At 38.2% G+C, this 27,935-nt stretch overlaps 1 protein-coding gene across 2 annotated transcripts in view; it reads left to right on the forward strand.

The window, feature by feature from the left end:
* The window catches only part of SGCD (sarcoglycan delta), a 423,006-nt gene extending 396,685 nt beyond the window's left edge, over positions 1 to 26,321 (forward strand). For both annotated transcript variants that reach the window (XM_032158477.2, XM_032158481.2), the window contains 2 exons: positions 16,129 to 16,252; positions 17,754 to 26,321. In XM_032158477.2, coding sequence (XP_032014368.2) covers positions 16,129 to 16,252; positions 17,754 to 17,927 — 298 coding nt within the window. In that variant the 3' untranslated portion in view covers positions 17,928 to 26,321. The remainder of the gene's footprint in view (positions 1 to 16,128; positions 16,253 to 17,753) is intronic.
* The last annotated feature ends 1,614 nt before the right edge of the window (positions 26,322 to 27,935 follow it).

The following is a 27,935-nucleotide window of genomic DNA, read 5'->3' on the forward strand; positions in this document are numbered from 1 at the left end:
TGTGTGGGTTGTGACCCACGTTTCAAAAGCTCCCCTTGTGATTCTGACCACATTGAAATTTCCCACCCAATCTGAGAACTCCCCAAGTACAGCTGCTTTGATTGACCAAAAATACACCAACTTTATACCTTCCCACCAGTTTTTTTCTAAATTATTTCCCTTTCAGTCATAACTTTCTCTGATTATTATTTTTCTCAAACTTATAACACACAGAGTAATCCTAGGTGTTGGTGTGAAACTGCTGTTTCCTGGGAAAGACCAGAGCTAACCTCTTCTATTTCAGCTACCACGTATATTATTTGGCTTTTATGATGTTCTGAAGGTTGCTCCCCAAAGTAACAAAAGCCATTGTCTCCATTCTCTAAGGATGGAAACAAAATATGATCTAAAAAGCTTGTCTAGGTTTGGAAGTGATTCATGTAGATTCTTATGATGAAGGAAATGAAAACGAGAAATCTGGATAAGTAATCACTGTTTCAACAAAAACAATTTCAACAAAAAATGAGCCTGAGACAGAGAACAAACTGATAATGCCAACAGCAAGTAAATTATTCTCTTAGTTTTCAAAACAGACTTTGTGATAACATTTAAAGTTTTGTAGAGTTTTTTGATTCATGAGACTTCCAAGTACAGCCAGGAAGGAAAGGGACCCAGTTTCCCATGTTTCACAGGTACATTAAGTGAAATCTGAGCTGAGCAGCGGTTTTAACTGAATGCAGAAATGTGCCATGAAAGGAAGGTCTGATAGAAAAAAATCTCAGAGCTTCATAAACCTGGGAGAGATGACCAATTTTCTCCTTGTTGTATTCCCTAGGCCAAAAACTACACATCTTCAAACACAAGCTGTGAAACCCTCTCAGAGGGTAACAGAGGCTGGGCACTTTGGAACTCTGGTCAGGGCTTTGCCTCGTGTCTAGCTATAGAAATGAGAGCATTTCAGGGGAAATGTTTACCCTGGGAGGATGCAATCTACATGGTGAATTGACTAGACAATCAGTTCCTCAACTGCACCTTCCTAGTCTTACCAGCCAAAAAGAGACAGTGGATGCTCCATGGAATCCAATTATGTTTTCAGGTTTCTTTTTTTTTTTTCTTTCTTTTTTTGAGATGGAGTCTCGCTTTGTCACCCAGGCTAGAGCACAGTGGCACGATCTCAGCTCACTGAAAGCTCCACCTCCCAGCTTCACACCATTCTCCTGCCTCAGCCTCCCGAGTAGCTGGGACTACAGGTACCCACCACCACGCCTGGCTAATTTTTTGTATTTTTAGTAGAGACAGGGTTTCACCATGTTAGCCAAGATGGTCTCGATCTCCTGACCTCATGATCCGCCCGCCTCAGCCTCCCAAAGTGCTGGGATTACAGGCGTGAGCCACTGTGCCCAGCATCAGGTTTCTTTTTCTTGAGGTTTTATACACAAAGTACCATTAACTCAGTGATACGGAAATACTCCACCAACCACAATCAAATACACCTCCCACTTTACTATCTCTAGTCCCACATGTCCACATTTCTGCTTGATGACTCAAACATCTTCAAGTCAACATATTTCAAACTGGACTCACGATGTTTTATCCATATACTCTATAAGCATTCTGCTTATTCTCTTCCCTCTCTCAGTGGCTGACCTCCACCACCATCTACTGGTAATAAAATCTACAACACTAGAAATCAGCCTTGATCCAGTCCATCATCAAATCCAAATCACCATCTTCTCCCACCTGGATAATAACAGACTCCTAGCTACTTTCCTTGCAGTCCTCTTGCTACCTCTTATGCACTCTCCACTCTGTTAGAGAAACAGAAAAAACTGGACATAGATAGATTTAGTATAAGAAATTGACTCACACAATTACAGAAGCTGAAAAGTCCCATGATCTGCTGTCTACAAGCTGGAGACCCAGGAGAGCTGATGGTGTTGTTCCAGTTCATGTCAGAAGGACTGAGAACCAAGGAGTAGATGGTATTAATATAAATTCCAATCTGAAAGCAGAAGACTAATGTCTCAAGTAGGCAGGCAGGCAACATTCTCTCTTAGTTTTTTGTTCTATACAGGTTATCAATAGATTAGATGAAACCCACCAGCATTAAGAAGGAACCTGTTTTACTCTTCAGATTCAAATGTTAATCTCATCCAGAAACACCCTCACAGACACACCTAGAATAATGTTTGACCAAATGTATGGGTACCTGTGGTTTAGTCAAGTTGAAGAATAAAATTAACCATCACAGGAATTTTTTTTTGCCCCCTCATACCACCACTCCATTTAAAATCCTTATTCTGCAAAGCCATACCTCACTTGCTTCCTACCTTTTTTTTTTTTTTTTTTTTTTTTTTTTTTAGATGAAGTTTTTGCTCTGGGGCCCAGACTGGAGTACAGTGGCACAATCTTGGCTCACTGCAACCTCTGCCTCCTGGGTTCAAGCGATTCTCTTGCCTCAGCCTTCCCAGTAGCTGGGATTATAGGCACCCACCACCACACCTGGCTAGTTTTTGTATTTTTAGTAGAGACAGGGTTTCACCGTGTTGGCCAGTCTGATTTCAAACTCTTGACCTCAGGTGATCCACCTGCCTCGGCCTCCCAAAGTGCTGGAATTACAGGCATGAACCACCATGCCCGGCCTTGCCTCCTATTAATACCACATCTACTTTGTTTAAATTCCTTTTAACCCATAAAATTACTTTCTTTCTAAAAGTCTTTATGCTGCATGCTGGTCCCTCTGTGTTTCTGTGCCTCTTAAGCCCAGTATAATCAATGTTTATTAAATAAATCAACTAGCTCTACACACACTGGGAAAGAAGAGTTGATTCAAAATAATGTTTTGTAATGGCCAAGCTTGCCTTTCATAGAAGCAAATCTCAAAATGGTCTTGCTTTAGAGGACATATGACTGCTTTCTGAGAGAAATGGTCTTCAAATGGGACTATCCAATACATTTCTTAAATCTTTAGAGCAGAAGCCTAGAATATTACACATAGATTTTTCTTTCAACAGATCTCTACAAACTCAGCAGCTTCATTGGTAAAATTTAAATACCTATTTCAGATAAGAAGGAGCTTGGGTTTCAAAGTGACCCTTATTTGACTTAAAAGTAGAACTTAAATAATTAGAGAAGATTATGTTCCTTCCTTCCTATTTTCTGGTGCTTATTTTATTTAAGCCAATCTCTATAATGCAAGTTGAAATTTGTTCCCCTGAGTACTATGTATTCAAGCCAACGCAGGCAGTTAAAACGGGGATACCTGAGCCAGACACAGTGGTGCACACCTGTAATCCCAGCTATTCTGGGGGCTGAGGCAGGATTGCTCGAGCCCAGGAGTTCAAAACCAGGGCAACATAGTGAGACCCCTGTCTCTAAAAATAAAAATAAAACAGGGATAACAAGGTGGGGTGGATTTATAATGTATCAACCTAGCTAAGCTGGAACTACATTTCCCAAAATCCTTCCCTGAGTTAGCATGGCTGCATGAGGTTTGGAAGGTGAGAATGCAGCGTCTGCCATACTCCTTTTGTGCTGGAAAATCAGTGCAGAGCCACAAGCACTGTTGGAGATCGCCTGCTCGATCACCTTGTTAGTGTGGGGCAGCAGCCGAGACTTTAGTCTTTTGGCTCCCACCAATTTTCTCTTCTAGCTTCTCCAATTCCTGGGCTAGGTACATGCTGAGTTTCAGGAAGAAAGAAGCGGTGGGAGATTGTCGTGGGTTCCAGTTCATCATCATTCTCCCCCACTTCACATCCATCTTTTTTTCCTGACTCCCATCCCACTGACTTCAAGCTCCAGCATCAGACACAAAGGCAACCTTACTTAGATTGTTTAACCAGGTCTCCCAAACGTGTAAGGACAAATTCCTATAATAAATGGAATTATATATCTATCTCATTCATAGATGTTATCTTTCTCTAATGGAGCCATGATCAACAAACTTCCATGGAGCTTTCTAGCCAATTGACAACTCTTCAGCCTGATGTGATTCTCAGAAAGTTGGCACATCCATAATTTAAAAAGAAGGTGCCAACTTTTAAAGTTGAGCTGATTTTACCATACCATGTCAAATTCCATAATCTTGAAAAATCGGAAACCTGGACCTCAAGTGCAACACGGATGGTAGTTTTAAGTTCCCTAACCAGTCCACCCTCTGAAAACAGTTAAAATTATTCAACATTCAAACTCTAAAGGAGCATGAGAACACAGAGACATCAACTGATCACTGAGGCCCCTTTAACATTATAGATTTTGCTAACCTAGATGAAATTTAGCTTCAGTTTTCACGGCCTCCTGGGTTATGGGAACAAAAATCTTGGGGTTCACTGAAGTGGGGAGTCTTAGAGATTTCACAGATGAAACTGGGACCTCCAAGTACCAAAGCCTCAGTGTAAGGGTGAAATAGAATCTAATCTGCCTAGTCTTCCCTACCTGGCCCTTCCACTCAGAGGACTACAAGGGAAATTGCCTGTCTTGAACCTCAGCACTGAATGAAAGGGGAAAAAATAAATTTCTCTACCACTTGATAACTTCAAACTTGCCTTCACTCTGGTTTGTAGCCTGGCTGAATTCATATCACTTGGATGGGCCTGAAACCTCAAGCAGAGAAATTAGTTTATGGGGGGTCCAAGTTCACGGTGGCACCAGTGAGTGATGGAAACAAATGCAAATCCTCTCTAGAGAAAACGATCTTAAATGCAGCCTTCAAATAATTCCTGCAGATAAAAATCCAAGCAATATGAACTCACAGTCAAGAAGTACAAAATACACTCGGAAACAAGGCACCATGAGCAAGAGAGCAGGCAGGAAAACAAAGCAGCCAATGTAGACCCACAGAGGCTTCAATTATGAGAATTAGCAGAGGAAAAAACAAGGTAAGTATGTTTACTATGCATAAAGAAACACAAGAATAAATTAACAGAGTAAAAAATAAAGGCATACAAAAATAACAGATTAGAAACAAAACAGAATTTCTAGAAATGAAAATACAATCTCAAAAAGCAAAATTCCAATGAATATGAGAAATAGAGAAAAATAAATCAATATGAACATACATCTGAAGAATTATCTCAAAAGCAGAGAGACAGAAGAATAGGAATGCTAGAGTAAGAACATCTAATCCAAATTGCAGAATCAATGAGGAAAGAGACACTAGGGCAAGAACAGTTTTCAAAGACATATCAGGTGAGTATTGTCCTGAAGTGATGAAAGACACAAAACCACAAGTTTAAAGAGTAAAAAAAAATTAAATTAAATTAAAATACTGCAAATAAAGTGAAATTTACATGTAGACATATCAGAATGACACTATAGACCATCAGAGAGAAAAAAGGAGTAGGAGAGAAAAAAAAAAAAACAAGTAGAAGTTCTGGGATTGAGATTAGACTGACAGCTGACTTCATCACAACAGTGAGAAGCAGAATATGAAAGAATAGTATCTTTAATACCTGAGAGAAAATGATTGTTAATGCAGTGTTGTGGATATAGCCAAAATCTCTCTCACAAAGGAGGGCAAATTAAAGATCTATTCCAGAAAAACAAAACTGGGGGCTTACCCCAGAAGACATCTACTAAAGGAAAATATCAAGGATTCTTTTGATATTGGAAAGCCTAAGGTAACAGAACGAATATGTAAAGAGTTAAATACATAGACATAAATAAATGTTGATTGTATAAACAATAGTCTTGCAGGATTAAAGAAAGAATACAGAACTAAGATAATTAAGACAGCCAGGTAGTATCCTGAGGCCAGATAATAGAAATAGATCCACACATATATGCTTAATTGATTTTCAACAAAAACATCAGTGCTGTTCAATGGGGAAAGGATTATCTTTTCAACTAATGGAGCTGGAACAACTGGATAAACGTATTAGAAAAAATGAACACTATTCTTAAAAATTAATTCAAGATGGATCATAAATTTAAGCATAAATGCTAAAACTATAAAGATTCTAGAAGAAAACATGGGAAGAGTATCTTTGTGACCTTGGAGTAGTCAAAGGTTTATTAGAGAAGGCACAAAAGTACTAAAAATTACAAATGTTAATAAATTGAAATTTGTCAAAATTAAAATCAAAATTTTAAGCTACTCATTAAGAGACACTGCTTAAAAAATGAAAAGGAAACTCACGGATTGGGAGAAAATACTTGAAATACACATGTAAAAGAATTTTTACTTAGGATATATAAAAAATCAATAACAAAAATGCAAGTACCCTAATTGTAAAAAGGTTGGGGGAGAGATTTAAATAGACCCCTTCCAAATAAACATATTTGAACACCCAGTAATCACATGAAAAGGTGCCTAACAACATTAGTCATCAGCAAAGTGAAAATCATAATAAAGTACTATTATGTAGCCACCAAAATTTCTATAATTAAAAAGGCACTCAACATCAATGGTGATAGGAATGTACAACTGCAAAACTATCTTGGAAAACAGTTTGACAATTTCTAATTGTATTATTAATCTATTGCTGTGTAATGCATTACCCCAAAACTTAGCAGTTTAAAACCACAGACATTTATTATCTTTCATTTTCTGTAGGTCAGGAATCTAGATGCAGCTTAACTGATGCATCTGATTCAAGATTTTTTTATGAGGTTGCTGTTAAGCTATTGGACAGGGCAGTGATCTTACCAAACTCTGGACTAGGGGAGGGTCCGTTTCCAAATACACTCCAGTGGTCCATGGTAGGATTAAGTTCTCTGTAGACTATTGGACTGAACACCTTAGCTTTTCTTGGGCTCATGGCCTCCCCTCCCTCAGTTTCTTGGGCCTCTCCACAGGGCAGCTATCAACATGGTAGCTGGCTTCCCTCAAATTGAAAGAGTGAGAACAAGAGCCTAAGATGGAAGCCACAGTCTTTTCACATCTTAAGCTCATAAGTGATATCCCATTAATTTTGCCATATTCTATTTGTGTAGAAGGAAGTCATTATGTCCAGCCCACGTTGAGGGGCGAGAATAACATAAGGGCATGAATACCAGGAGACAAGGATTCCTGGGGACCATCTTAGATGCTGCCTCACCACAAACATTAAAGACATGCCTATCTTGTAACCTAGTCATTCCACTCAAAGTTGCCTATTCAAGAGAAATGAAAACTTTTCCTCAAAAAGACTTGAGTAAGAATGTTCATAGTACTTTCTAAAAAATAGCCACAAACTGTTAACAACCAAATGTCAATTAACAGTAGAGTGGGTAAACAAATCATGGTCCATTCATGCAATCAACCACTACTAAGCAATAAAGAGAATGAACAACTGATGAACAGAGCCACACAGAAGAATCTCTAGTTTCAAAAATCATAAAAGAGTGAAAACTATTATTCTCATTATATGAAGTTCAAAAACAAGCAAGACTTATCTGTGGTGCTAGAAATCAGAAGAATACTTGCCTCCGGAGGGTGGTGGGTGTGAATGCAGAGAAGTGTTAGGTGACTTTCTGGGGTACTGGTGTTGGATGCGATGGTGATTACCTGAAACTATACATCTATCAAAATTTATCAAAGTATATTAGTAAGATTGTGCACTTTACTGTATGTAAGTTCTACCTCAGTAAAAAGTCATCTGAAATTTTAAAAATTTCAGTTATATTAAAGATCTCTAAAACATAACAGAATAGTTGATATTTAAAATGACAGAAAAATGTGTCCAAGGCAAATAACAGAAGCATAGTGGAACAACTATACTAATAGGCAAATAAATTTTAAGGCAGAAAGCATTACAAGAAATAATTACAAGAAATAAAGAGAATCACTATATATTAAGATAAAGAAGATAAACCAATTCTAAGCTGGTATGCATCTAATAACATGCTTCTTTTAGTAAATGATAAAACAGATAAAAATAGATATGAATATTCAAAAAATTTGAGTGGAACAACTAAATAACTTGAGTTAATAAGACATATAATATGGCACCAACAACCGAAGAACACATTCTCTTCAGATAGGCATGCAAGATTTATAAAAATTGATACATACTGAGACAAAATGGTAGTTTCAATTTTTTTTTTTTTTTTTTTTTTTTGAATCTCGCTCTGTCGCCCAGTCTGGAGTGCAGTGGTGCGATTTCGGCTCACTGCAGCCTCCACCTCTGGGGTATCTGGGATTACAGGCATGCACCACCATGCTCAGCTAATTTTTGTATTTTCAGTAGAGATGGGGTTTCACTATGTTGGCCAGGCTGGTCTCGAAATGCTGACTTCAGATGATCTGCCCACCTCAGCTTCCCAAAGTGCTAGGATTATAGGCATAAGAGCCTTTGCGCCTGGGCTCAATTTTTAAGGAATTGATGTTATACAGAAAATGTTCTCTATTATAAGATTGTCAGTTCAAAAACAATGTTCAAAAGTTCAAAATTTAAAAATACTAGAAATCTATACCAATAAATCTTATGTATTTCTAAAACTAAAGAACACCCTTCTATAAACCTCATAGGCCAAAAGAGAAGTCATACTAAAATTAGAAAATATTTACACCTATATTATAAATATTCCTTTGGGATGCCATCAAAGAAAAATTCATAACTTAAATACATATATTAAAATTATGGAAAGGCAAAAATTAACAAAACAGCACATTTTAGAACTTAAAACAACTGGAGAATTACCTGGGACAAGACAGATAAATTTATGAACTAAACATAAAAATAGATCAGATTGACAAACCCAAAAGTTAGCTCCTTGAAAGGGCTAATAAAATAAACCTCTGGCAGTACTGTTCAAGGGAAAAAGAAGACGTGAAAAAAATATGTGGGACAAAAAACAGACAGCTACGAACGCAGGGGGCATTTTATTTTTTATTTTTAAAAATCTTTTATTTTTAAAAATCTTCTTTATCAGTGCAAAGGAGAATAGCAGGGGGCATTTTAAAAATGAGGATATTATTTTAAAAAAACTTTGTCAACAAACTTTAAACCTTTATATGAAATGGTAAAAAAAAGCTAACTTACAAAAAACAACTGGAGAAGAAACACAAAACCTCTATGAGGCTATAATTGTATTTTTGGTGGATAAACATGTATTTTTCATGCCCAGAGGGTTTATCAATGTGTTTAAACATACAAGGCACAAATAATTCTAATCTTTCATAAACAATTCTGGATTATAGAAAAGTGATAGAACCTGACATTGGTATTACAAGAAAGAAAAATTATAGAACACACTCTTTTATGAATACAGATGCAAATTACCAAAAAATATGAAATATTTTCAGAAATATATAGAAAAGATAATACATAATGAAAAAGTTGGGCTCAAGCCAAAAACACAGGAGTGGATAGTTATTTGAAAATTAATATAATTCACCACATTAATATATTGAGTAGAAATGTATTATCTTAATACATATTCCATTATATATTATAAAATAGCACTTGTTTAAATAGTATTTGATAAAATTCACATTAATTAATGATAGAAACTTTTGGCAAAATGAGAATAGAAGAGAACTATCTTATTGAAAGGCATTAGGGGAGAAAAATCCTAGAACAAAAAACATACTTAATGGTAAATTGTTGAAAATTTCCTCTTTAAGGTGAGGAAGAAGCAAGGTTTTCATTTCTTTACTCCTAATCAACACTGTATTGTATGGTTCTAGACAGTACAGTATAAAAAGAAAAAGAATTAGCATAAGAAATGACAGCCGCGTGCAGTGGCTCATGCCTCTAATCTCAGCACTTTAGGAGGCCCAGGCAGGCAGATCACTTGAGTTTGAGATCAGCCTGGCCAACATGGTGAAACCCTGTCTCTACTAAAAATACAAAAATTAGCCAGGTGTGGTGGTGGGCACCTGTAGTCCCAGCTACTTGGGAGGCTGAGGCGGTAGTAAGCCAAGATTGCGCCACTGCAGTTCAGCCTGGGCAACAAGAGCAAAACTCTGTCTCAAAAAAAAAAAAAGATATAAAACTTTCACAAATTAACATAATTTATAGTTGCAATGAAAACCTAAAATAACCTACAGATAGATTATGAAAAACAGCTTACCTAGGTGTTGATTTTTAAGATCAACATACAAAAAAAGTCAATTAGATATCTATATTTCAGGAAAATAGGATATCTATATTCCAGGGAATAGGAGAATGAGAAATACTTTTTAAAAAAATACCATTTTCAATAGCTACAAAAGATAGGTTAACCTATTGAAATACATCAAATAAAACATAAGTAATTGGAGATAGCTACAGTATTCATGGATTGAATTTGAATCCCATCCAAATTCCCACAGAATTTCCTTATGAAACTTAAGTTCATTCCAAAATGTATGTGGAAGACCCAAGAATCGCTAAGACATTCTTGAATAAGAATAAGGTAAGAGGATTTGCCTTATGAAGTATAAAGGAATTTTAAAACTCAAATAAGTAAGCAACAATATTTAATTAAACAATATTTTGCAGGGATAGACAAATAGAATAATAGACTAGAAAACCCCAAAAGAGAGCCATAAAGGTATGGGAATATTATTTATGATGGACCTAAATATTGGCTTTTTCAACATATGTTGAGATAATCTCCATCTCTTTTGACCCCAACCTCAGACTATACACAAAAATTAATACCTGATGAATTAGAGACGTAATGAAAAAAGAAAACATAAAACCTTTGAAGACTATAGAAGAGCTTCATGACCTCAGTGTAGGGAAGGATTGCTCAGGTAAGACATAGAAAGTGCAATCCCTATTCCAAAAGACCATAAATTTGTCTGCATTAAAATATAAAACCTCTGTTCATCCACAGATGCTAAATATAAAAGACAAACCACAAACAGAAAGAAGAAATTGTCAATACATAGAACTGCTGAATATTTTTCAGGTTATATAAAAGTATGCCACAATCACACACACAAAAAAAATAAAAATAGACAAAAAATAGAAATAAAATAGATGAAAACATTTCACTGACGAAAATCCCAAATGGCTTACAAATGGCAAGATGCTTAACGCCATTAATAATTAGGTAAATGCAGTTTTAAAAGACAATGGCATCCCATTTCACACTCATTTCATAATTAGCCATATCAAATGTCAGCAAGAAAGCGAACAACTGGAACATTATACACTAGTGGGAAAGTCAGTTGGGGCAATCACTTTGGAAAGCTCTTTGCCATTATCTAATAAAGCTGTAGATATGCAGATCCTTAGAAGTAGCAAGTCTGCTCTCCCACATTAGTCTGAAAGAGACTTTTGCATTCAGGCATCAGGAGCCACACACAAGAATGTTCATGGTTGCACCATTTGTAAAAACAAAAACCCAAAACCAACCCAGTGTCCGACATTAGAATGGACAAATAAATCATGGTATATGGTAACACTAGGGAAATTGACTAAATTACAGCTATGTGCTGAAATGTAGAATAACCTCAGAAACATCATATTGAGGAGGGAAAATGAAAGTCATTAAAGAATTATAAAGTGGAATTATTCTGTGTGTGAAGTATGCAATAGTAGTGTATTGTTTAAGGATGCAAATTTAGTCATAAACAAAAGCAGGAAAACAGCAAACACAAAATTACTAATAGTTGTTATTCCCAGGGAGGGAAGGAAATAGAAGGGATCAGGAAGAGGAGCTCAGGTTGCTACAAAATTTGTTTTTTCTTAAAAAAGATGATAATTATACAAAACCATTGTCATTCTTTAAAACCATGTCAAAAAGCATTGTCATTCTTTCTTTTTTCCCCCGCAAGATGGAGTCTTGCTCTGTCTCCCAGGCTAGAGTGCAGTGGCACAACCTCAGCTCACTGCAACCTCTGCCTCTTGGGTTCAAGCAATTCTCTTGCCTCAGCTTCCCAAGTAGCTGGGATTATAGGCACCTGCCACCACACCCGGCTAATTTTTTTCTATTTAGTAGAGATGGGGTTTCACCATGTTGGTCAGGCTGGTCTCGAACTCCTGGCCTCAGGTGATCCACCTGCCTTGGCCTCCCAAAGTGCTGGGATTCTAGATGTGAGCTACCGTGCTGGCCAGCATTATCATTCTTTATACCATATTTATAATTTCATATTATTTTGTGTCTATTCATAAAATTTAATAATTCAGATCAAAATTCAAAACATTTTAAATTAGAAAACACTAAAAGCTAGAGGCATCACATTACCTGACTTTAAACTATACTACAAGGCTACAGTAACCAAAACAGCATGGTACTGGTACCAAAACAGAGATATAGATCAATGGAACAGAACAGAGCCCTCAGAAATAATGCTGCATATCTACAACTATCTGATCTTTGACAAACCTGACAAAAACAAGCAATGGGGAAAGGATTCCCTATTTAATAAATGGTGCTGGGAAAACTGGCTAGCCATATGGAGAAAGCTGAAACTGGATCCCTTCCTTACACCTTATACAAAAATTAATTCAAGATGGATTAAAGACTTACATGTTAGACCTAAAACCATAAAAACCCTAGAAGAAAACCTAGGCAGTACCATTCAGGACATAGGCATGGGCAAAGACTTCATGACTAAAACACCAAAAGCAATGGCAACAAAAGCCAAAATTGACAAATGGGATCTAATTAAACTAAAGAGCTTCTGTACAGCAAAAGAAACTACCATCAGAGTGAACAGGCAACCTACAAAATAGGAGAAAATTTCACAACCTACTCATCTGACAAAGGGCTAATATCCAGAATCTACAATGAACTCAAACAAATTTACAAGAAAAAAAACAAACAACTCCATCAAAAAGTGGGCGAAGGATATGAACAGACACTTCTCAAAAGAAGACATTTATGCAGCCAAAAAACACATGAAAAAATACTCATCACTGGCCATCAGAGAAATGCAAATCAAAACCACAATGAGATACCATCTCACACCAGTTAGAATGGCCATCATTCAAAAGTCAGGAAACAACAGGTGCTGGAGAGGATGTGGAGAAATAGGAACACTTTTACACTGTTGGTGGGACTGTAAACTAGTTCAACCATTGTGGAAGTCAGTGTGGTGATTCCTCAGGGATCTAGAACTAGAAATACCATTTGACCCAGCCATCCCATTACTGGGTATACACCCAAAAGATTATAAATCATGCTGCTATAAAGACACATGCACACGTATGTTTATTGCGGCACTATTCATGATAGGAAAGACTTGGAACCAAGCCAAATGTCCATCAATGATAGACTGGATTAAGAAAATGTGGCACATATACACCATGGAATACTATCAGCCATAAAAAATGATGAGTTCATGTCCTTTGTAGGGACATGGATGAAACTGGAAACCATCATTCTCAGCAAACTATTGCAAGGACAAAAAAACCAAACACCACATGTTCTCATTCATAGGTGGGAATTGAACAGTGAGAACACATGGACACAGGAAGGTGAACATCACACAGTGGAGACTGTTGTGGGGTTGGGGGAGCGGGTAGGGATAGCATTAGGAGATATACCTAGTGCTACATGACGAGTTAATGGGTGCAGCACAACAACGTGGCACATGTATACATATGTAACAAATCTGCACGTTGTGCACATGTACCCTAAAACTTAAAGTATAATAATAAAATAATAAATAAATAAAAATATTCAAAACTTACTTCAGGAAGATATATTTTTGTGTGAAGTTCATTGGGAAAAAGGAAAAACTAGAGACAAAACTTGAGAGACAGTTACAGTAGTCCAGGTTACAGGCGATCCTTTCATAACCCCTCCCGGCGATTCTGATGCTCACATTTGAGAATGATTCTAAGAAATTTTAGGAAGAAAAGAGGAGGGAAAGGAAGAAAGATTTGCCCATGGTCATTTAGTGGCCACTCCATGGCTTGATTCTGAGAACGGAGAAGTTCTGAGTTAAAAGACGTGTTAACTGAGGGAAGAAGGAAGAAAGAGAAAAGATGACAGGAGGACTCTCACCTGGACAGGGGGAGGATGGCAGTGACACTGATAAGAGGTGAGCAGGCAGTATGGTAAGAGCGCAAACTCATCCTACAAGGAGAAAGGTATCGACATTAGTGGAAACAGAAGCAGTTAGAAAACTTAGAATAAAGTGTGTACATCAACCAGACTGTATAAGAGAGAAAAAAATAGAGAATGGCAAAAAACCATCTTCATATCTCAAAAGTGAGAGGGCGTCAAGAGCACAGGGGCAGCTCCAGTTAGTTGGATTAAGGTTCTAGACCAGGCCATACTGCACAGACATCACTTTCTGTTGTCCTGCTAATGAGTCCCTCTCCCTGTTGCACTGACATTATCAAACCAAATGCAAATGAGATGAACCACAACAATGGGCAGAACTGCACCTGGTTCTGGTGAAGGTCTTAAGAGGAGGGGAAGTGGGGAGTGGAAGATTTTTGCCACACCCAAAGGGAGTGAGACCACAGAAGAAAAAATTATTTACATAGAAACTCAGGCCAATCCTTTCATAAGTACTCCAGGACTATTGCTTCTCTTGATGATTTTAGTTGAGTCATTGTAGGCGGGACAATTCAAGGGAGAAGGCTGCTGCCTGGAAGCAATCCTCAGGAACCTAGACCTGAAAAATGTGGGTGAGCTCTCTCTTGGCGTTTGTGCAGTGTGGCTGGGGGTTGCTCCGTAGTGGATCTTACTGGTCAGCTTGCTCTGTTGGCCACTTACTGAGGCCCAAGAGGCTTTACCCTACTCAGAGGCAGTGGCAAAAACAGAACAAAGAATCAATAGTGGGCAAGGAGAATGATGTTCCTTTTTAACATGTTTAAGGTGTCTGAAAATTAGAAGCACTCAAATTAAACTCAGGAAATTGGTCTGGATCAGAGTGTTTTGAGGACCATTGCTGAGGTCTCTGTTCCTAAGTTAGGATACTTTCTTTGTAAGAGAGAGGAGGATCTTCATACATTCCTATCTGGTAATAGTATTAAAATCAATTTGGTATGACGGTTCATGATTGTAATCAGCACTTTGAGAGGCCAAAGAGGGAAGATCACTTGAGCCCAGGAATTTGAGACCAGCCTGGGCAAACATAGCAAGACTCTATCTCTACAAAAAATTTAAAAATTAGCTGCCCGTGGTGGCACATGCCCAGCTACTCAGGAGGCTGAGGCCAGAGGATCACTTAAGCACAGGAATTTGAAATGGCAGTGAGCTATAATTGTGACACTGCACTCCAGCCTGAGCAACAGGATGAGACCCTGTTTCTAAGAAAAATAAAAATAAAATCTAGAATATTTAGGGGATGGCTGAGTTTCAGTTAATGTTTTTCTCATTATATGAATTAGGCAAAAAGCTTCCTGAGGAGTATTATCCTGTTTTGCCATCATAATTAGCATAGAATGTGGCTGATTCTCTCGATTTATTTTTTATCTTACATACCATAAAATTCACTCATCTGAAAGTTTTCAGAAATTCATAAAGACCTGTAACCACCACTGCAATCAAGTTCCATCACACAAAACATGTTTTTCTTATGGTGTCCCTTTGCAGTCAGACCACCTCTCCTCCCCAGCCCCTGGCAACCACTGACCCTCTCTGCAATGCAGAAATGACAACTGCATTGAAGGTTAGGGCCTGAGGCTTTCTTATGATTGGTTGGTATTGTAACAATAGTAACAGCAGTAATGGTAATATATAATACATATTTGCATTTCTATTGTGTCAGGCACTATTTGAAGCACTTTATAGATGAGGAAACTGAGGCTTTAAGAGATTTTAGAAAGGAAAGAGGAGGTAAAGAAAGACTTACCCATGGTCATTTAGTGGCCACCCCATGGCTTCACTCCAAGTATGTCAGACTCCTAGACCCATTTTCTTAACCTCTATCTGTTTCTGCCTCCATGGAAGATACAGAAGCAGGACAAAGTAGAAAGGATACCTACCAATTCCAGGAAGCTCAGTTTAGATCTGGGATTGACTTACTTTTACCAAAAAAAAGCTTTTATGAGTTTGATTAATTATACCAATAAAACAACACTTGGATATAAGATCAAGTGAAACCAGGATCCTAGAACACTTTCCTTACAGCCTTTGTAAAATGCAACAAAGATAAAGCCTAGACTTATTATGTTCCCTGTCATAAACTTGACCAAGTTTGTAAAGCAAAACTTTAAAAAATTCTCTGATCAAATACTGGAATGCCTTGTTAATGTCCTTGAGCATGAACTTCCTTTTGTATTTATTAAAAAGAAAAAGGGATCTTTATTGTTGATCTTGGGTGTTTTTCAGGTTGGAGTCCCCAACCCGGTCTCTAGTGATGGAGGCCCCAAAAGGAGTGGAAATCAATGCAGAAGCTGGCAATATGGAAGCTACCTGCAGGACAGAGCTGAGACTGGAATCCAAAGATGGAGAGGTGAGGGGTGAGAAGGACAGAAGTTCAAAGAGCTACAGCTCCAACAGGCCAACCCTTCCCATAACTGGTTGACCTCGGAGTTGGATCCTATGGTGTATCAAAAGGAGCCAAGCAGGTTTTATTTCTGAAACAATTGAGCAGCATGATTATAAGCCAAACCCACAATCCATCAAAGTGATGATTCGTTATTTGTAAAATGCAGAGATAATGGCATGTATTCCAAGTACAGAATTATATGACCATGAAAATGAATGCTCTTTTCAAATTCTCTCTTGTCACCTTAAAATAAGATTTTGTTAGCCAACATAATTAATCTGTATATATTATACACATCTGGCTCAAGATGAACTTAATTTACTTGTCGTTACTTTGTGTCACATGTTTCTGTTTTCACTGAAAATGGGGAGGCAGATTGAACAGCTGTCCCAACCAGAACAAGCCAAAACTTAATAGGGTAAGACTAGGCAGCAAGGGAATGAAACACTACAGATATTCATTCTCTTATGCCAACACAGTCCCAGTTGGGTGAACAGAAATGCTGCTTGTGTTTTTGCAAGCAAGACAAGCCAATTACTACCCACACCCAAAATATGATTTGTCTGTAAACTTTTAAAAATGGCTTCAAAGTGCTCGTAAGTGAACTTTGCTATTTAATCATAGAGTAAAAAAATCTGTTGTTGTTGTTGTTGGTTTTTTTTAAGAAAAATGCTATTCCACCTGACTATTCAATGAGAGAGGTTATCAGTCTCTACCTGCTTCTATACATCCACTCTATGGATATAAAAGTACCCCTTTTGATTGGTATGGCATTTGCTATTTTGTTTTAGAAGAGATAGTCAGAACATTCAATTATCACAACTGCCTCTTCAAGCAGCCACAAACTGCAAACCACACACATATAAAAATGTGGCTACCTCACATATGCAGTTTATAGCTATCAGAATTTGAACTCTGGAGGAATCAGTTATAATCATAAATCTAATGGCACCTTCCACCAGTGTTTATTTTTATAGGCATGTTTTTCCCAAAGTATATTTTATAGACCATCAGCCCCATAAATTGTTAGAAAAAGAAAAAAAAAGCAGAAAGGCTCACTAGCATTTAAAAGTTGGAAAATGTTACATACTCTATTCTCCTCTTGAACACTCACCTTGCACACAGTCATAGTAGGATCTGATAAGTCCCATAGTAAAGAAAATTGTTAAATGTCACATTTTCATATTTATTTGACTCTAGGACTCTATTCACATTCTGTATGACATGTTTTTGCAAAATGCTAACATAGGCCAGTGCAGCATTATCTTGCTAGAATCTAAGCTTTTGTGAAGGTAGAGACTTTCCGTCTTGTTGGTATCCAAATCCCCAGTACCAAAAATAATCAACACATAGTAGGTGCTCATTAGATTTCAGTTGAATTGAACATTCATTTGCTGTTTCTGAATGTCAAGAGAAGAGACGACAGCCTCTGACCGATGCTTTCCTTCCTATTCTCTCTCTTTAGATTAAGTTAGATGCTGCAAAAATCAGACTACCTAGACTGCCTCACGGATCCTACACGCCTACAGGAACAAGGCAGAAGGTCTTCGAGATCTGCGTCTGCGCCAATGGGAGATTATTCCTGTCTCAGGCAGGAGCTGGGTCCACTTGTCAGATAAACACAAGTGTCTGCCTCTGAAAGACTATCCATAGTGGACATTGTTGGCAGCATAAAGGCCTTTTTTGGCTTTAGACACTGGCTGCCAGCTATTTTTACTAGAACACAGAAAGCCTATCAAAGACCTTGTGTGTATGTGTACGTGTGTGTGTGTGCTTGAGTGTGTTTGCGTGTGTGGGTGGATATAAATATATATAAATATATATAAATAAATATATATATCCTCTGTATAAAATGAGGTTTCAGTACAAAAGGAACCATGGGTGACCCTGCAATATCCACTGTCATTTTCCATCCCATCCCCACCACCTGTGTGACAGAAATCTAAACACACATCCATCCCAACATTCCCCAGACTATTCAGAATCACACAGCGTATTGAACACTGACAGAATCTTCATCTAGATGTTTGAGTAGCAGCATATCTTCTCCTTTAGTGTCATTACGAGGGAGTGATGGCGGGAATCTCAAAGTCGCACTCAAGCTCTGAGACCTTTGTATCAAAAGTAGGCATTTGATTTCCTGTTTTAGCTTTAGTAAGGCTGGCTAACTTCCCCCTCTTCAAGCTAGGGACCGGCAACGCTGTGGAAGTCAGCCGTAGGAACTCAAAATGGCTGGCCTACCTTGGCTACCAAACATATTGGGATTTTTGTAGTTGAATGAATGAGGAGGATGAAATTTCAGCAAATTTTGAACTGCTCACCCAACTTCTGCTATCTTGCTCCCTCCAAACTCACAGATTCTCCTACAGTCAAATTAGGAGCTGTAAATCAGCACAAAATAAGATAACAGCTGCTCCTCAGTCAGCTGGAAGCTACTCAATGGCCTGACGGGCAATGAACAAACGGGTGATATATCTGTTTTTTTAAAGGAAAAATGGCTTAAAAGCTGTTCTGTTCTCACTTCTGACTTTAACCAAAAGATTTCAACCCACAATGATCAGGTCAATCAAAATCCCTAAGAGCAGAACTCCTACCCCAAAAGAAGCCTGGAAGTCTAATTAAGAGTAGCATCAGGAACCTAATTATGTTTACTATGTTTCTTAGGATTGGTGGGTAATGTCAAAACAATGCCCTTTATTTTTAAAGGCATTCACAGACTCTGACTTTGATCTTCTTATGTATTTTTTCAGTGCCGGGATATTCATATTCCTAAAGCCACTATTGTGCTTTCTCTAAGAAGCACTACATGCCACCAGAATTGCTCACTGAAAGATAATACAAACTGAGTGTCTTTATGAGAATCACTGTGTCCCCTGGGGCCCAGCAGTACCTGCTTCCCTGTATGTGGGAGCAGCACCTCATTCCCGCCATCAGCTACCTCTCATCACCCCACCTTCATCATCATGCTCCAGGGTCACCCTGGCCAGCTCTTGTGCTGGGACAGGGGATTACACCATCTCTGTTCAAAGAGGGGGAAATGTGCCTATGCCTTAAGTCAATGCACTCAGCAAGGAGAAGCACATCTTATTTATCTTGTTACCTATAGTTTATTTTGGGTGATTGGAGGGGAATGATTTAGTTATGACTGGACATCTTAAAAGCTGATAGACAAGCCAAATGGCTGGCAGATGTGGATTTCAAAGAGCCCAGAATGAACTCATCACTGGCTTAGACAGTCCTGGATGCCATTTGGAAAGCAGTGGCCCTGCAAGCCTAAATGAAGTAGTATTTGTAGGCCTGGGTGGCATTTGCATTTTTCTTTTCCCTCAACAAGGTTTTACTTTTTCTTACTTTACAAGCAAGGGAAGTTTTGTGATAGGAGAGAAATAAAAGATTTGATATTTTTTGAGATGACACTGAAGCATCAGGCTGAGATTTGCACACATGGGAAGTAAAAGCAATCTGTGTGTTGCTTAGCCACTTAGAAGTAGATGGTGGGGGACAGTGGCATGGGTCCTAGCCTGGCCAGTGATGCTGCTGGCGTCCAGACCCCAAACTCACTCCAAGCACTCTTGTTCAATATCTCATGCAGAAGAGTTGGGCTGGTCACTCTTAGGGGTGAGACCCAGTGATTGGTTGGTTTGTAGCATTAAGGTCTAAAAAGGAAAACCATAAAAGACATCAGATTACTCTGGATCAGTATAATTAATATTCCATAGGGCCATGTTGCCAGAATCTGTATGTATCAACACAGGGTTTTTCCAAGCCAGGAAGCGCACTCCTTGGCTACTAGGAGCACCTATCCCATATCATTCAGATAAACAATAATAGCTACAAAGTCATTTGTGGCTAGATAGGTTAAGACAGGTGATTTTTTAAAGCAGACTGTCTTTGCATTTTGCCATCTCAAGTTCATTAATCTTTAGATGACAAAAAAGGAAAAAGTTCCCAGAACCTTTTTCCTTAGATTTTGTTCTAATCACCACGTGAAGGAATGAGATTAGCGCCACAAGTTTTATGCCAATAAAAGAGACTGGTGTGATCCCACGTGCAAAATTTAATCCTGAGGGTAGTGAGATCACAAACAGAATAAAAATAAGAGCAATCAACCATATAAATCAAGTACCTATTGGGAACAGACATAACATTCTATTTTTCATTTATGCTAAGTGACCACAATATACAAAGTAATAAGCAGTAAATTTGATATGGGTTAAATTATGCATTTTGTTCAGATTTTGGAAATTGGTAGTAAAATGCATTATAAGTTTCTCAATGTACATCTTTTTATCCCAACACCCTCAAACTAGAATATTTGTCGATGGTCAAGAGAAAAATTTTACCTGAATTCTTGGGGGTAGGGGAGAAGCTTTTACATTAAAATCTACTAACGCCTACTTTTTAAAAAATGAGATTCTTTCTAATCTTTATATATGATATTTTCTAGACAATCGCACCTTTGGGTATATTAAACAGCTGGTATCATAACAGTCCAAATGAACCTTCAATATACTAGAAGTTCTAGTATGTTAATATTGTTCAGAAGATTCTTACAAATTAAAAACTGATTTCCAAATATATTCAACATTTACTTCTATTTGATATCTGCTCAAGAAGTCATAGAAGTCTTGGGAAACTATTCAAGTATCACAGAGGTTTTCAAAAGCCCTTATGGTGACATCTACCTAGGTAAAACCTGACATGTGGCTTTATAATTGTTATGTTACCCAAGGGATAGATGTTATAAACTTGAGCTGGCTTTGAACATCCTTTAGGTCATTTTCTCTTTGGATAATTTTCATCGCATATCCAGCAACCATAGACCAAAGTTTGCTTGAGGTTTGACCCTAGAGCAGAGATCGGCAAACTATGACCTGGAAACCAAATCTGACTCACCACCTTTTCCTGCAATTAAAGTTTTATTGTCACATAGCCACATACATTCATTTACATGTTTTCTGATTTTACACTACAGCAGTGGATGGAGTAGTTGTGTCAGAGACTATGTATCCCACAAAGCATAGATTACTTACTATTTAGTCCTTCACAGATAAAGTTTCCTGACCCCTGACCTAGAGGTTTTTGTGGTATGCATTGGATATAGCAGGAAAGAAAGCACATTTCCAAACAGCAGGGAGTAAGCTTACATTTCTGTGTAGGCTTGGGAATATAGTTACTTGGCAAAGTCTTTCAGGAAGGAAGCCCTTCCTTATGTTACATGTGGAAAGCCTGCCTTCCAAGACATGTGGAAGTAAGTGATCCTCCTGCCAGAGAAACACAGGCTCAGAGGATTCCTGGGAACAGGGAGGATGGGATTAGTGGAAGCTTAGTGGAAAAAGAAAGTTATGATCCTCCAAGACCCTTAATAGATAGAACATACCAGGTTCTGCAGGTCAGCATCATTGTGTAATGAGAAGTGAAGTAGGGGACCCTGTGGTTTAACCTTAGAATCTCTTTCCTGTAGGCTCTGTCTGCTGTCTATATTCATATAAAGTTTTCCACCTCACCCTCCCACAGTCTAGAGAGATGCCCATTCCATGGTCCTCCAGAGAATAGTTTTGACTTAACATGTCTTTTTAGCCCGCATCACGTCAGTTATCAACACCGCCACTGTGCTTACTGTTCCTACAGCCACACCAGGCTTGAAGAGTTAGTGGGACCAATAAATAATTGGAAGTATTGGAAAAAGCAACTTAAAATACATGGGGACAAAAAATACAGTAAAATTCTTTTTATCAAGCTGATGCTGTGAGAAACCAGATGAATGCCAGTTTGGCTTTATTTCTAAGAATCTGGGTCTTCATTCTCTGGTGTAGAAGGAATGCAAAAAGAACAAAACAAAAACAAAACAACATATTTTGAAAAGACATATTCTGACATCTCTGCTTCCGTGTGGTAAGGCAGGCTCCTATCAGACATTTATCCCTTTGGTCAACATCCCTTTTGCTCATCCAGGGCTTCATACTCAATATTGCTTAAAAAAAAAAAAGTATCAGCTGTGGATGACTCTTTGGAAGTATGAGTATCATGGTGGGGAGGAAGGATTTTTTTTTAAATGTAAACGACCCCCATTTACCAGACCCTAATCAAAGTCACTTAAGGGAATCCCTCAGCCTTTTATTTGGAAACAGCTGAAATAAACTGGCAGCAGCTAGATCAGAGTATCTTGCTTTATTTTAGGCCAAAGGTAGTATGAGATTTGGACCAAAAAGTTAAATAGATCCATTCCAGCACCTGATACTGATTTTTCAAGGCTCTATTAAAGGTCAAAAATTTCATTAAACAAGACCAGTTCTCCCTCTTCCCCGTTGTCCCAAGAAATCTTAGGCATGAAAAGGATAAGGAAACAGCTCCTGGAATGATACATTTGCATGGTGCCCTAGTAGCAGGTTGGGAAAAAGTTATAAGAAACAACCTTCGAAAACAGGCCTTTTATCTCAAAGATAAAATGTCTCTCTTGTGGTCTTTCATCACTATCTCTGTGGTGGAAGGTTCCCCTAGTTCCAACATATTTCCATTAAAACAGTCAAAGCCACGGCATTGGGATGTCAGATGCATCTCTTTCTTTGTGGTAATCGGAATTTAAAATTATACAGTTGCCTCTGAATTTCTCATGCACAAAGCCAAACCACTGATAAGAGATAAAGCAGTCTGAAGCCTGCTGCTTCAGCCAGCACAGCACAGCACACGCGCTTGCACGTTCAAAAGCAATGTGAGTTCTATGGTTCTTAAAAGCTTTCTTCATAACAGAGTCCTTGAAATTTCTCAAGGCAGGTCTGAATGGCAAAGGGAAAATAATTACTTGTGGGAGGTCCTCCTTTTGAGTATTGTTAGAGCACACATATAAAAGAAAAGAACCTTTTTGGGGCAACTCATGCTCACACATGCTGTTTTCTTTGGTTCTCCTGCTACCTTCCTTTTGTAGATATTGACAGATTAGGAGGAAATTAGCATCCTTATTAGAGAAAGAGCAAGAATGTCACGAGCCCTTGATGCAATAGTAAGTGTGATGTCATCATACAGTGTTAATGATGCTATCAAATCCATCAATAAACAGTCTCAAACCTTCCAACAACAGTACTCACTGCTGCTTCTCAACTTCAGCCCAGCAAGCAGTAATATCATCACCCATTTTGAGATTTGCAGGTGGAATAGAACAAAGAAACAGCCACTGTAATCGAGAAGCATGTTTAGTGTCTAAATCCACCTGTTGCAATAGGAAGGCCAGAGTGGGGTTCCAAATGCCTCATTAAGTATGTGGACAGTCCCACTAGTAAGTGAGTCAATTTGGCTTCATCACTGAACATTAGCTAAGGTCAGCTTAATAACACAAATATGAGGCCAACTTCTTTGCGAGAAGAGAAAAGAAAACATCTGCTTGATCTAAAATCCACCCCACATGCCTAGAGTTGTCTAATAGTCCCTCAGTTTCCAATGGCTTCACATCCTACTTCTACATTTGGGGTTTTTGGTGAAATCAGAGATAACTCAGAATTTCATAAAGTGAGAAACTCCAAACTGGTCTATTAGGTTCCATGGGAACACTTGTAGCCAAAGGATTGTCTGAGGGCAGGAAGACGACACTTGTCAACAAGGAAGACAGTGTTTCTTTAGTTCCCATATTCATCTAATTCATGGGGTTCTAACATTTTGGGGTGCCATAGATTCTTTTGACAATCTGAGCCAATCTATGAAACTTCTCCCCAAAAAGAACCACCCCACAAAATCTTGCAAAACATAAGAGATTTTCCTGGATCTGAAGCCTACCCTAAGACATGGGAAGAGTTGTATTCTATTATTCAATTGTAAGAATATTTATTAATATCCACTGAGCTATTGCTAGGCACTGTGCTAAACATTTTACATACATTCTTCTACTTCATCCTCAAAACAACCCTTTGAGTTGGGTTCTAATATAGTTCCAATATTCGGATGTGAAAACTGAGGCTTACAGTGGCTAAGAAACTTGCCCAAAGCCATTACCTAGAAAATGGCAGAGCTGGAATGTAGGTTTAACTCCTGACCACTATGCTATAAAGTCACCACATGTCAAACTAATTTTCAAGTTGTTGGGACATGTCCCCTACTAGGTTTTAAACTAGATCTTCTTTGGTAGATGAAGCTATAGAACTTCTATTTTCCCTGCTTTCTATAGTCTCTCACAGTGACAGCATCTATACTAAAGTATAGATATCTAAGGGGACAATATAGAAAGCCTGCCTGAATAATAGAATCTAGAACAAAAAAAATATTAATTTGTTCTGTGTATGCTCAAGTCAAGCTTAAAAAAAAATAGACCGGAAAATACCTGGGTTGTTAGCCTCACATTTAGGAGAAAATTGTAATACTCAATTATCTGTGGGTGTGGCTAAACAAGTCAGCATTTCTGCACACATACATCTCTTTCCTTTATACTTCCCTTCAAAAGACAAATACCTTACTTTTGATCTTTGACACTATTTGGTCAGTATTCTTCTCTACCTTTACTTGTGGCAAAACTCAAGGAAGCTCATTTCTATCATTGTCTCTGTTTCCCTATAAGAAAGAACTAGCAGGGACTCACTGACTGCATTAGGCATACAGTGTCAGAGCTGAGCTGACCACTCTGGTTCCGTAATGCCTTTGGCCTCACACCTTGGCAGCCATCATTAATGGGCCATACCCTTCCCTAAGTGCAGAATTCTCCTCCCCAGAGCACTCAGGCTGTCACTACCAATTTATCTGAGTTGAAAATGAGACTCATTTGCCAATTCTTATTTTTAAAGTGGCACCCTTTAACTTTGAACCTGTATATTTTACTGGCAACCTAGATTCAGCAATGAGGTTGGTGGTGTTTCAACTAGGAAGGGAGAAAATGAGTGCATCTGAAGTTCCTTACAGCTTGGTTTCTTTGGAATGCTTTCATCTTCTAAGCAAAGGGATCAGGGTTTGATCTGTAAGAGTTAAAAAGACAAAGTCGTTTTGAAGAATTAACTCAGCCAGGGATCATGCAAAAAGATTAGAAACCAGAATGCCCTTGTTAAAGCCCTGCTGTCAACCTGCCTTCACCCAGAGCTTAGAGGGCCACAGCAGCAAAGAGGTTGGGGTCCATCCTGCTCTGATGTGCTTTTTCCACAACACATATCTGGTCCTCTGGGAGGACTGTGGATAGAGCTCCTCACCATACCCAAAAGACTCAGCCCCAGTGCCAGTGCTTGCCTGGTTCAACAACCCTCCGCAAAACCTTAGTAAAGGGATGAGCCAAAAATGAAAAAGACTCTACTCTACAGTAAGTCAGTCAAGGATTTCCTTTTTAATGGTTTAAGACATCCAAATGGCAAGCCAGGAATAGATACCATTAAAGGGTCTCACAGGACTAACCTCACCAGAGCCAGAAATCTAGCTCTCTGGAAGGGATGCAAGATTCTAGAAAAGTAAAGGGAAGTGTTGGCACATCTGAATTTAGTGAACACAAAATTAACTTAATTTTTATCTAGTCTTTCTGTGACAGAGGGAATAAAGTTTTTCATGTATCAACCACCTCCCCCAGTCAGGTTTCTCCCTTTTTGAGATTATGAAGAAGCTGAGACATACTTCTTAAGGAGGTCGTGTTTTAGAAGGAAAAGGCAGAGGCTATACATCATTATGCTGGCTTGATGCGCTTCTGAAGAAGCCAGATTCTGATGTTCTTAACCAAAATGATGAGGTCATGGAAGTTCCATTTGCTTGGAGATTTTGAAAAAAAAAAAAAAAAAACAAAAAACAAAAACCCCATTCCCATAAAGCAACTGAGTTCAGCCTTTGGATTATTTTTGGTTTGGTTTTTCTCTGGTTTTGGGTGTGATGTAAGAAGAGCTTTTTAGTTTTGTTTTGAATAACATCAATCCTTGCACACTCTATGCAAAAATTTTGTAAGCATTGCAATAATGCTATGAATTACAAGGAACTATTTTAACTTTATTACACTTTCTGTATAAAAAATTTGTATTTAATATTATTTCGACCGCAGTCTTGTAAAATATATTAATAAAAATAATGATTGGTAAGAAGGAAAGCACCCTTGTCCACTTCTTTAGGGAATTCCTCTCTCACAGTTAATAAATCAGTCACTCCTATTGACTCTACCTCAGAAATAAATTTTCAGATTAACATCTCTTCCATATCCCTTTGATCAGTTGGGTAAGCCATTTTGGCTCTTGGGAAGAAATTCACACAGGTTGCCTTATGAAAAGAGAGCTCAATATAAGGTAAAACATGGCCTGGAATTTGGGAGTCCCCAGGATTTGGACCATGTCAAGGGAACAGCCATCCTCAATTTCTTTTCTAATGACCTACATAGGCTTCTCTGGCCACGGTTTACTACTGCCCTCTCCACTGCTCTCTTCTCTGTCTTTGAAGAAGCAAGCCAGATTGGTTCCTATTGGGTAAAACCTTTACAACCAAGCTGCTTTAGTGCTCCTGGTTAGCCTACAAATAAGCCATCTTTGAGTCAGGTGCTCATCCCTCGTGCTCCCCTAGATGGGGCCATGGGTGAGACAATCGATGAGAGAAGGCATTGTGGCAGAACCACTTGGATCCACTCACCACAATTAATTCTTCATTTTGAGCATCTCATCTCGCCTGGTCTTCCACAACGACAAGTCAGTGGACATGCTAGAATCTGCCTCGAATTTATTCCCATCTAGCACCACCTACCCCAGGATATCATCCTTCATGATCTCATCCACATATCATCTTCTCTCCGTGGCCCTTGTCATTCTTCCTTGATTCCCTCATTTGTTCTAATATCTTGTATAACCCTACATTGTACTATGATTTACCCATTTACCTACCTATCTGGGACCCCAGAAATGCTTATATACATTCTTAAAGTTTATATAGAATCAAATATATATCTAAATTGATCTTCACAACATTATAAGGTAGATAGGTAATTTCCTCATCTAGAATATCTAAACAAATTTTACATATCTAACATGTGACAGAACCAATGTCTTTTCCCAATTTGATTTTCATCTAAGGCTACATCTTATTTCTTACGTCCTGACTCCAAATATCACTGAAGCAACATTACAGAACTCCTAAGATAAAAGGATTTGATAAAAATATTATTCCCAGGCAGAGCACAATTTATTTCCAAAGATGCAGTAATGTTATTACCTAGCTTCTCTTTGGGAAAAATTTACCAAAAAAAAAAAAAAATCTAAATCAAAGATAATGAAATCACAATTCAAGAGACTTGGTGAGAAAAACCATTGAATCTTAGCTAAAAAGATAAACTCTAATGAGAGACAGAAAGGCTGTTACCGACATGTCAAACTAATTGACATCATTGTTGAAACAAAATTAGAAAGCAGATAAAATACCAGGAAGCTAAAAAAAAAGCTCTATGCCTTGTCTTCCAAGGAAGGAAGGTTTAAAAAGTAGCAAATAGGTATAAATCAGCAACTTTGAGATTTCTTCTGATCTTTACCCCTTTAAAAGAGATATAAGATTCTGTGACTCACTTTACCCTACGAAAAGAACCCAGGGTAGGGCAGGGGTCGGAATAGTTATCAGAGTGTAAAGGAATAAGCAAAGGGCATTTCAGAAAAACTTGTGAGCAATGTGTATGCATTAGCATCTCCAGTTGAGTCCAATGATAGGGTAATTTTAATTTGTGAATGTC

Source organism: Hylobates moloch, unplaced genomic scaffold (genome assembly GCF_009828535.3).
Source record: "Hylobates moloch isolate HMO894 unplaced genomic scaffold, HMol_V3 SCAFFOLD_6, whole genome shotgun sequence".
In the NCBI taxonomy this organism is placed as follows: Eukaryota; Metazoa; Chordata; class Mammalia; order Primates; family Hylobatidae; genus Hylobates; species Hylobates moloch.